Source organism: Haliotis rufescens, unplaced genomic scaffold (genome assembly GCF_023055435.1).
Source record: "Haliotis rufescens isolate VD_foot unplaced genomic scaffold, xgHalRufe1.0.p SCAF_15, whole genome shotgun sequence".
Lineage (NCBI taxonomy): Eukaryota > Metazoa > Mollusca > Gastropoda > Lepetellida > Haliotidae > Haliotis > Haliotis rufescens.
This window is the reverse complement of record NW_025963835.1, coordinates 22216765-22228085: the sequence shown is the minus strand read 5'-3', so window position 1 is coordinate 22228085 and position 11321 is coordinate 22216765. Positions and strand designations below refer to the sequence as shown.

The 11321-nt window shown below is 41.5% G+C and overlaps 1 protein-coding gene across 2 annotated transcripts in view; it reads right to left on the bottom strand.

Moving 5' to 3' along the window:
- Positions 1 to 10597, bottom strand: part of LOC124135197 (sulfotransferase 1A1-like) — a 29761-nt gene extending 19164 nt beyond the window's left edge. The window contains exons 1-6 of one of the 2 annotated variants that reach the window (XM_046500452.2): positions 10465 to 10597; positions 7571 to 7793; positions 6250 to 6573; positions 5836 to 5936; positions 4344 to 4488; positions 3023 to 3128 (exon numbers count right to left, since the gene is read on the bottom strand). In XM_046500452.2, coding sequence (XP_046356408.1) covers positions 3023 to 3128; positions 4344 to 4488; positions 5836 to 5936; positions 6250 to 6573; positions 7571 to 7739 — 845 coding nt within the window. In that variant the 5' untranslated portion in view covers positions 7740 to 7793; positions 10465 to 10597. Of the gene's footprint in view, positions 1 to 2161; positions 3129 to 4343; positions 4489 to 5835; positions 5937 to 6249; positions 6574 to 7570; positions 7794 to 10464 lie in introns of those variants that run through there. The other variant, XM_046500451.2, reaches the window with a different exon arrangement.
- Between the last annotated feature and the right edge of the window lie 724 nt (positions 10598 to 11321).

Genomic DNA, 11321 nt, shown 5'->3' with positions numbered 1-11321 from the left:
TGCCCTTAAAGCGGAAGGTCGGTGGTTCGATCCCCAGCCGCGTCATACCAAAAGACGTTGAAATATCGTAATTGTTGTTTTCCTGCCTGGCGCTCGGCATTAAGGATAAAACATGGATTCGTAAGAAGTTAACGTGGAGTACAAACTTAGTAAACGTTCATGCTATTGTTTAAAGCGTCGTAAAACATTACTTTTTTAATCACACTGTTCAACTCGAAAGGGGACATTATGCTTTTCAGACCACAGGAAGTTTTCATTAAATCAATGAAATAATGTTATCTTTTTAACGATGGAGCACCGCATTAGGCTTGAATTAACATGCAATCTCTGACAATTTGGTACCATATCCCAAATTCTTAGGGACTATGTTTCGTTATTGCATGGTGTTTTCCCCCATAATTGTACATTTGATTGTCCCAAATGTTTATTGTTTACTGACCCACCGAAGCGCAAAGTCAAGTGACGTGATTTGAATTCTCCTGCAATGTAACGAGTTGGGGGCTATATGTGTCCATTTTATTATGATTTTTTGTTATATCTCTACCAAATAATCAGACGACAGTAGCATTGCAAAAATGTTTAGTTTCAATCAGATGTTGATGATTATACGTTATTTTTATATTCTAAATTTTATTGAATAGTAATGAGATTTATTTATTTATTCATATATAATTATGTATCTCAAAAGGTGACACGAATAATTGCTCTCCTGCACACACACACACACACACACACACACACACACACACACACACACACACACACACACACACACACACACACACACACACACACACACATACATACATACATACATAGAAGCACCAGAGAAATCATCAATCTCTTCATAGTAGGTTGGACCCGTGAAGATTCCGGGGTAGAATATGTCTTCAGCAACCAATACTTGCCATTAAAGGCGACTATGCTTGTCGTAAAAGGCGACTAACGGGATCGGGCTCGCTGACTTGGTTGATGCATGTCATCGATACCAATTGCGTGGATCGATGCTCATGATCTGAATGACTGGATTGTCTGGTCCAGACACGATTATTTTACAGACCGCCGTCATATAGCTGGAATATTCCTGAGTGCGGCGTTAAACAACACACAAACAAACATAGTAGGTTGTGTTCGTCTTGATTATAATTATGTCGATATGCCAGTCACCTTACCTTCACCATATCCCCCACGGCTCTATACAGCCTGCTGTTTGAGTGGGTGAGTATGGTTTTACTCCGGTTTTAGCAATATTCGAGCAATATGACGGCGGGGGACACCAGAAATGGGTTTCACACATTGTACACATGTCGGGAATCGAACCCGGGCCTTCGGCGTGACGAGAGAACGCTTTAACCACTAGGCTACCCGACCGCCCCGCCTGCTGTTTGGACCCTGTTTGAAAAGAAGTCATTTTGTGCATGTTCTCATCAACCATCATGGGTACTATTGCCAGTTGTCTCTGTTAAACCTGCAGCGACACTGCCAGCAATGTCACTTTACCCATCTGTTATAATGTAAATATCTTTAATTATATTTTGTTTATGGAAATTTCGGGACCAATTTTAGAAGAACAGGGGTGTACTAGTAACAATGGGAAAATGGACCCAGTTTTACAAATATTTGATCACTTTACATGCCACATATTAATAATTGGAAATTGTGAAATCAGTAAATGGGGTTATATGTAGTAGTTAGAATAGGTATAAATACGGACGACAGACAGTCACAAATCATTCTGTAACTGTCTAATAAACTGACTGTTGATTAACTCATGTCTTGTGTTGGTGTGTGGTTGGTCATGTACAGTGGTGCCTCTGCTAAGCGAGCTGGTTCCCCTCACTCGAGTTTTATAAGCTTCATGCATCAGTCAGGGTCGTCTATGTCATGGCGGCAAATTGGAAGAACACTACTTACTGAACAAGTAAAAATTGAATCACCCCGAGAGTGATCGATTAATCAAGTTTCATCTGCTCCGGAAATGACCACTATCCCCGTTTTCAGTAAAATCCAATTTATCGTCATGAAAACATAGCTAAAATTAATTTTTAAAAAACCCAAACATCCAAAATCATGAAAAGGTACCAGTTCACCACTGACTGATCTGTATACAAATTTATAAAAGTATATTTTGTCTTTGTTGCTTGAATGTGATGCGCAGACAGAAAGTTATATTCCTTTTATTATTGCCATAGTTCATTTTACAGTGCACATAGACAATGATTGACATTGAAACAACATCCAACAGATCTCTTTTTAAATCAAAGGCGACACCCGCTATCTTTGGCTGTCTCTTGTGGGTGACAGTGACGATAATTGTCCGTCATCATATAACACGCAGATATTCAGAAAGAAAATACCAATGAAACGGTATTATGGTTTCCCAAACTTGGATGGTACACAGTTCGTGCTATGAAGAGCAGTATGCTCACATGACCTGTGTTGTGATTCTTTCCGTTCTCAATCTGAAAAACAGAGCCTGCTGCCATACATCCACTCCATCCACACCACCAATTGTCTTGCACCACATCATTTTATCGTTTTCGCTCCACTCACTTCCGCTGTTCTTACGACTCTACACCTATACCATCCATTTTACTCTATCCAACCCCTCCACGCACTCAAACCACTCTCCCAGTAAGCCACCCGCCCTACCATCTCACTGCAAACGCTTTTATAAATCTCCAGTGACGTCATCCAATTCTTCGCCAGTGGGGTTAATTCTCATAAACAGGGATTTTATAATATCCCTGGAATTTTATTAATACAACTTTGATGTTCGTGTTCAACCTTTTATATCCATTTATACTGTAAAGTATGAATGTTTTTCGCTTGAAAGTTATGTCACTTTGGAACACAATGTAATGCAAATCAAATCTCAAAAGTTTTCTATATATTTCCGCGGATCGAACATGCAATCTTCATTACTAATTATTCCACCGGCACTGCTTACTCTAGCCATTTCTACTTACTACTCTAGCTATTTCCTCTAACTCTACCCACCCCTTGGGACCATTATTTCGATGTATATCTGAACTCCAAAGGACAATCTTTCATCTTCTCCTTGTAGATTTGATCAAACCACTCATTTTGAGCGACAGTGAACCAGTTCTTCCAGTCCCCAACCTCACCTGAAACAAAACCAGTAATAAATGTATGAATCAAATCGTATAACATTGCATTGATGTGTGTATGACATTTATGATCTGAAAACTTAGCATTGCTGATAATTCTGGTGTTAGTCACAAAGACGCGGTTGACACAGACAAGCTTAGTATTGGTTTCCTTAACAAAATACGACGTGATAACAACCTCGTATCTCAAACCTTCTTATGTGGGCACGAGGAGAATGACAGCGAATATACAACAATAAGCAAACGGCACGCTGAATGATACTACACGACGCGGTATGAATTTTGAGGAAATGCGCGGATTTCATAAAGGAAAATAAGATCGTCATAGAGTCACCCACGCCTCTTGCATGATCAGATATTTCAATGATGAATCGTTTCATCATTGGCAAAGTGCGATATCTTAACATAGACTATCGTACCTGATGGTGGCAGTACACACTTACCTCATATTTACATAACTACATCTTCCCGAGGCAAGAGAGTTAACTGACTATAAAAGTCCAGTTTCCACCCTTGCCGAACTAGGCTGGTATTATGGAGTTACATTTTGGCTGGACTAACGAGTCTATGCATAGTCCAATCAAAATCGCGCACCGAAATCGAAATCCGGTTCGATCGATTGCCGGATTTGCAAAACATGTGCACCGCCAACTCTTTGTCAGCAGATATTTTCCAAATCTTTTCATGTTTTTAATAACGGTGCTCACGTCTTTGCTGCATTTCTCGATGTAAGATCCGTTTTATCACAATGTAGAACTTGATTATCGACCAGATCGTCCTGACTGGGCGCCACCATTTTGTGTGAAGCAAACGCAAGTGATACGAGAGGTGTAATCTGATGGGTCCATAGGAGAGGCTTAGAAGGGTCATAACCGGCAATAGCCACTGGTGTCGCTACGATCAAACCCAGTTATTCCAGCCTTGTTCGGCAAGGGTGGAAACCGGACTTTTAAAGTCGGTTAACTCTCTTGCCTTGGGAAGATGACATAACTTTTGATGACAGGACACAGGCCAGTCTCACAGATCCCATACACTGGCCGTTTGACAAGCAGACAAACGTTCACATTTTGCAGATATCCAAGTACATAGAGCGCAATGTAAGTTATTACTCATATTTGCTAGATTTTATATGCGATTGAGCGTACCGGGTGATTAATACACACATTTGCTGGATATTTCTTCCACAGAGCGGAGTGTGAGGTAAATACTCACCCTTTCTGTACACGATGTTTGCCATGTCTGCCTTGACTTTCTTCATGGAGGTGAAGCTGCAGTGATCACACACTTCCTTCACAAACTCATCACTTCTATTGACACCAAGGAAGTCTTGCATTTTCTTCATCTCGCGGAATACATCCTTTGAACAAACAGAACATCGACGTAGTGCATATCTCGACCACTCAAACCAATGAGTAAGAATACACGCCGCAATAAAAAAACATACCAAATCTTGAACGCACCAAATAAATGAACATGTACACATTTCGTAATCAAAACACTAATATCCAGGGACCCGTTACACAAAGTGTTCGGGCTCAACGACGATCGTAATCCTTTGTTGAAGTATTGGAATTATGACTGTCTTAGCGCTAAGATCGCTTTGTGGAACGCGTGCCTGAACACACCAAATAAATGAACATGTACACATTTCGTAATCAAAACACTGATATCCAGGGACCCCTTACATAAAGCGTTCGGGCGCTACGACGATCGTTGAACGATTTGTTTGGGTATGGGAATTGACTGTCTTAGCGCTAAGATCGCTTTGTGGAACGCGTGCCTGAACACATCAAATAAATGAACATGTACACACATCACGATCAAAACACCAATGCCTAGTCCTGCACCATGACCGTGGAATATATTTATTTTATGAAAAAAACATAATCTAGAAATGCATACAAAAGCAAGTCTAGCCAGCTCAAGCTAGCTCTATTCTGAAATCAGCATAGGGAATTTTATTTTTATTTTTAGAGTCAAGAAGGATATTGTGTAATATAAGATTTCAGAGACTAAATGTTAGTCTAACCAATGCCATGAGCACAACAAAACCACGAACAACAACACACGTCGTAGTAAAAAACATTAATATCTTGAATACTATAAAACACATAGCACAAACGAAACTGTGATAAACACGCTAATATCCTAAATACATTAAAACGATTAACATGAACCCATGTAATGATGTAAATGGAAATGGTTTCCGTGAACACCAGATCACTAAGTCATGCGGATATTAGATTGAAAAGTCATGATTTCAAGTCTTATAATACAAAATCATAATCGTCCTGTAATAACCAATTAATGAATGTGAATAGCGACAAAAACCTACCATTGTCCATAAGAAAACCGATTATATCATGAGCTTGCTTTCATGAAATAATGATGATACCAGATGTTCGCAAAAAGGTGAGCGTGCCATGGCCACCAGTGGCACCCATAACATACAACTCATGTCGTGATGAAATACTAATATAATGATTTGCATCCATCAGAGCAATGAGCATAAGTGAGTTGGGTTTTATGCCGCTTTTATCGATATTCCAGAAGCGGGAACTCTTTGGTTTCATGCATGGCATATTTTGATTACAACCCGGACCTCAGTGTAACGAGTTTTATCAATCCCACCGCCCCTTCTGAGAACGTGGTATTATACGCCCCTGCGCCTTGCAAACACTGGAATAACAAGCAAGACCTGTACCTCTTTCATGTCTTCATAGTTGAGTGTCAGGATGGGGACGTCAGTGGTTTTTTTCACCTCCTCCCAGTCCTTCACATAGTCGAACCAGGAACCGTAGTCAACTGAAATAAGGTACACCGAGGTCACAAATCATGGTGAGAAATAAGTTGAGGAGTAAAAGAGTTGGGCCTACCGTCGTTTTGGACAGATTTTTAGTTATATCACATTTTCAGAAATGACGGAGGAATGCCTTAAGTGATGAGGTCGGCATACTTGGTAAAACCCACGACCAAGCGCATTGTGCTGAAAAAAACAAGGATCATAATCGGTACGTGTTTCGGATTCTAATACGTGATCAATGTACCTTGGAGGAACCTGTGTGTGATATGCAAGAGTTGTGTTCACCAATGTGTTAATAGAGAGAAAATCACTTACACTTCCCCTCCAGTGAGGGTCGGACGAAATTGTTCCACTCTCCTGTGTATTTGTAGTACATAGGCAGTTTCATTACAAAGTTGTAAAAAGACACAGTCATGTCCTTGGGGTTCCGAGTTAAGTACAGTATCTTAGGTTTCTTCACTTTAACCTGCTCTGGAAGTTGGCTGAACAACAAGTGAGTGTTAAGAATTCTGGGAGAAGGGAGATCTTTGTATTCTTCTTCACTGGCAAATTCCATCATATTAGACCCTTTGCTGACTTCATCACGGTCGAGTTGTCCTGCCATCAGCAGGCGAACCATCTCCCAAACCCAGTGGGTACCTGTTAAGTAAAATCTTATAACATTTAGTGGCTTTGGCAACGAGTAATGTCTCGTTCCAGGCAGTGAAATACTTGCTACTTCTGTTACTCATGAGGACGCCACTGGCGGTCGTCATTTAATATAATGTATTAAAATGTGGAACTAATAATGACGAGCATTATATTAGGTCAAAGCCATTCAACACACTGTCTGATTGTGGCTGAAATAAAACAAATATGTAACGATGGAATGATCTGCTAGGACATTGTTTCACATGGTTTACGTGACTTCTTGTATACACAGACCGCCACCGGTGGTCTAGTGGAAGAACGTCCGCTCCCCGGCCGCGTCATACCAAAAAACGTTAAAATATGGTACTTGTTAATGCCCTGTCTGGCGCTCGGCATTAAGGGGCTAAAACACGGACTGGTCGGCTCGGAGTCAGTATACTATGTCTGAGTAGGGTATTCATGTTAAACTGCGGCATGGGCTAGCACTAAAATCGGCACCAGTCCGGACTAGTACAAGCACAATAAAATCTATTTCGGCAGATATTCGAGACTTGATGCTCTCCGACGTTGACGTTCTATATGTACGTCACGTTATTCATACACTAAGTTACATTGTTCTTGTAAAACTCAACTGCATAATTTGTGGCACGTCACTGCATATCTGGTATAACGTCACTGTATGCATAACGTCATTGTTGATAGGGGGCACGGGTGGCCCAGTCGTCTAAGGTGCCGCAATTCCCTGTGCAGAGTTGCGTCCCTTTGGCACGCCAGAAACCTATGATTGTGGGATTCGAATCCCGGTTCGCTCCGATGATGTTTCTATGTTTGTTAGTACCAGACCCGTGCTCGTGGGTTTCACTCACTCACTCACTTGTTGATATGACTTAAATGAGTTCCTTTATAATGTCACAATCATGTCATCAATATAGCCTGACATAGGCTAACCAACTGAACTGACATCATGACTGTTGTATTGATAAGAAACGTGTATTCGTTTACCTACCTGACTTAGGGAAAGCACATATTATAATGTCATCAGGGCGTATTTCAACAGATGGTAATCTCTCCAATGGGTTGGACTGGAGAGCTTCCGGCCAAAACGAATACTTGTGGCCATTGTAGCTGAGCAGCGTCATCTCATCTCCACCATCATCAGCTACACGTATCTCCATGTCGGACGTCGGTTGTCGTATTCGTCAAAGCCTTGAGCGGAGTGTCTGAAGAGTCTGAAAATGGTCATACAAGACTTGAATCTCAAATGAAAGATGTCAGATACTGAATGGTAAGAAAAACTGCTGTAAAACAATATTTTTGTTGGAATTTGTGTGAAATGGGAATTGGGAACACACTCTTCAGAAGTGACAATGCACTGACATCATGGGGCTGCTACTTATTGACGCCCTAACTACTTATTGACCTGATAGCCTGCAAACTGTGATGAGTTATCACCTTGATACGGTGTGACGTGCTACAACTCTGTGACCACAAGGCCTCAAAGAATATCGAGCTGCTACGTTGAGATCCTACAGTCTGCATGATGTGACGTGTTTCAAAATTAAGGTCCTACAGTCCGCATGATGTGACGCATTACAGGATAGCGATCCCACAGTCTGCATGATGAGACATACTACAACATATAGATCACACATTCTGCATGATGTGACCTGTTTCAACACTGAGGTCCTATCTTCCGCATGATGTGACGTATTACAACAATGAGATCCTACATTCTGAATGATGTGACATACTACAACATTGAGGTCCTACAGTCTGCATGATGTGACGTGTTACAACATAGAGATCCTACAGTCTGCATGATGTGACGTGTTACAACATAGAGATCCTACAGTCTGCATGTTGTGACGTGTTACAACATAGAGATCCTACATTCTGCATGATGTGACGTGTTACAACATAGAGATCCTATCGTCCGCATGTGACGTGTAACAACATTGTTGTCGTACAGTCTGCATTATTTGAATTGTTACAACATTGAGGTCATTCAGTCTTTATGATGTGACGTGTTACAACATGGAGATCCTTCAGTCTACATGATTTGACGTGTTACAACATTGATATCCTACAGTCTGCATGATGTGACAAACTCCAACATTGAGGTCCTACAGTCTACATGATGTGACGTGTTACAACATAGAGATCCTATCGTCCGCATGTGACGTGTAACAACACTGTTGTCGTACTGTCTGCATTATTTGAATTGTTATAACATCGAGGTCATTCAGTCTGCATGATGTGACGTGTTACAACATGGAGATCCTTCATTCTACATGATGTGACGTGTTACAACATAGAGATCCTTCAGTCTACACGACGTGACGTGTTACAACATAGAGATCCTACACTCTACATGATGTGACGTGTTACAACATAGAGATCCTTCAGTCTACATGATGTGACGTGTTACAACATAGAGATCCTACACTCGACATGATGTGACGTGTTACAACATAGAGATGCTACACTCTACATGATGTGACGTGTTACAACATAGAGATCCTACACTCTGCATGATGTGACGTGTTTCAACACTGAGGTCCTATCGTCCACATGATGTGACGTGTTACAACATAGCGACCCCACAGTCTGTATTATTTGAGGTGTCACAACACTGAGGTCCTACCGTCTTAATGATGAGACGTGTTACAACATTGAAATCCTATAGTCTGGAAGGTATGACGTGCTACTAGATTCAAATCCCACAGACCGCTAAATGTGAACTATAAATACCTCGATAAACTGCAACTTCGACATTGGTGACGTGCTGCTACTTTGCTATCATGGGTGGGATGATGCTACTTTGCTATCATGGGTCGGGTAATGCTACTTTGCTATCATGGGTGGGATGATGCTACTTTGCTATCATGTGTTGGGTCATGCTACTTTGCTATCATGGGTGGGGTGATGCTACTTTGCTATCAAGGGTGGGGTGATGCTACTTTGCTATCATGGGTGGGGTGATGCTACTTTGCTATCATGGGTGGGGTGATGCTACTTTGCTATCATGGGTGGGGTGATGCTACTTTGCTATTATGGGTGGGGTGATGCTACTTTGCTATCATGGGTCGGGTGATGCTACTTTGCTATCATCGGTGGGGTGATGCTACTTTGCTATCATGGGTGGGGTGATGCTACTTTGCTATCATGGGTGGCGTGATGCTACTTTGCTATCATGGGTGGGGTGATGCTACTTTGCTATCATTGGTGGCGTGATGCTACTTTGCTATCATGGGTCGGGTGATGCTACTTTGCTATCATCGGTGGGGTGATGCTACTTTGCTATCATGGGTGGGGTGATGCTACTTTGCTATCATGGGTGGCGTGATGCTACTTTGCTATCATGGAAATGACAAGCTGCTACTTTGACATGGAAGATTGGTTGGGGCCTCAACCTAGCAGAGACCCATGTAGCCTCCAGAAAACCTCAATCGATAGTCTACAATTGCATTCCCCTCCTACGGAAACTTATACCACAAGCAACTTTGAATTCAAATTACTGCGTATCAGACTTTATTCCCTATTTCTCAGTATTACAAAACATATAAGAAACATATTAATAAAAATGGTTTGGCAATGTAGCTCCTATGAATGTAAGTGATATTGTCCAGAGCACTAAGCAACTGTATAACCAGATCGTAGAAATAAACAACGCCTTTAATCATTATTCGGCGCTCCATATCACAAGAATGTGACTGACCCCTCCAGATATATGAGCTGCCTAATAAACTGTTCAGTGCGTGCATGCCCTGAGTCATCTCACTTGTATGTTAACAACAGCTGCTTCCAAATTACTCAACCCTACTCTCTCTCTACTTTGGCTGTCGCCAGCACCAGCGTTGCATTTCAAGGAACAGTTTACATGGAGTAAAAGTAACCTACCTTGGCACTGTCTAAGCATCTGACTCTTCTCTTTCCCATGTGCCCAAACAATCGCTATGTGGGTCAAATCGAGATCTATTTATACTCCAGCGTTGGCCGTATTTTGCTGTCAGCATTTCCGCTTTTGTATTCGGCCTTACTTACGGAATGGATTGACCAGGGATGGTCTCATCAGCATTGCGGAGAATAAAGCGTCTCTTTCGCAATGTCACCACCTGGCGCTCCAGCCTCGCTACCTTAATACCACTGCCACCAGTACAGAATTACTCTTGAGAAACATTCTTCAAACGCCTCAAAATTTATGTTTTCAGTTTGTACCAATGTCACAAATCTACTGATCATGAAATCTCATGTTGTTTATACTACTCACATGCAAAGACAGTGCTCACAATTATGTGTCTTTCGTGCGTATGACCATCGCTGAAGCTTGATTTCTTCTCTTGTGCTGGGCAAATTGAGATTTAAATTGTGATACAGATTTGTAAACTGTGCCCGAATCAGACTTATACTATGAGCGGACAAAAGGTTGTGTGATCATTTGTCTGTCATTTGGTCATTGTATCTATACATTTTGCATACATACTAGTATCAGAAAAATTAGACTCAACAAAATCAGAAAGTATGTACAAGAAAAGCAGCATCCACTCTGAACACAGAGGGGCATAATTATAACACACACTTGTTCGGGAGTATTGGGAGTCCAGCCGTTTAATTGTAAGGCGACGCAGTTCGCTGGCCAAGCCAGGAAGAAGTGATTGTGGGTTCGAATTAAAAATCGACATATGATGTGTATTGCCCAGCTATGGACCATTGCCAGCATAGCCTGAATGTATTACCCTGTTGTGGACCATTGTCAA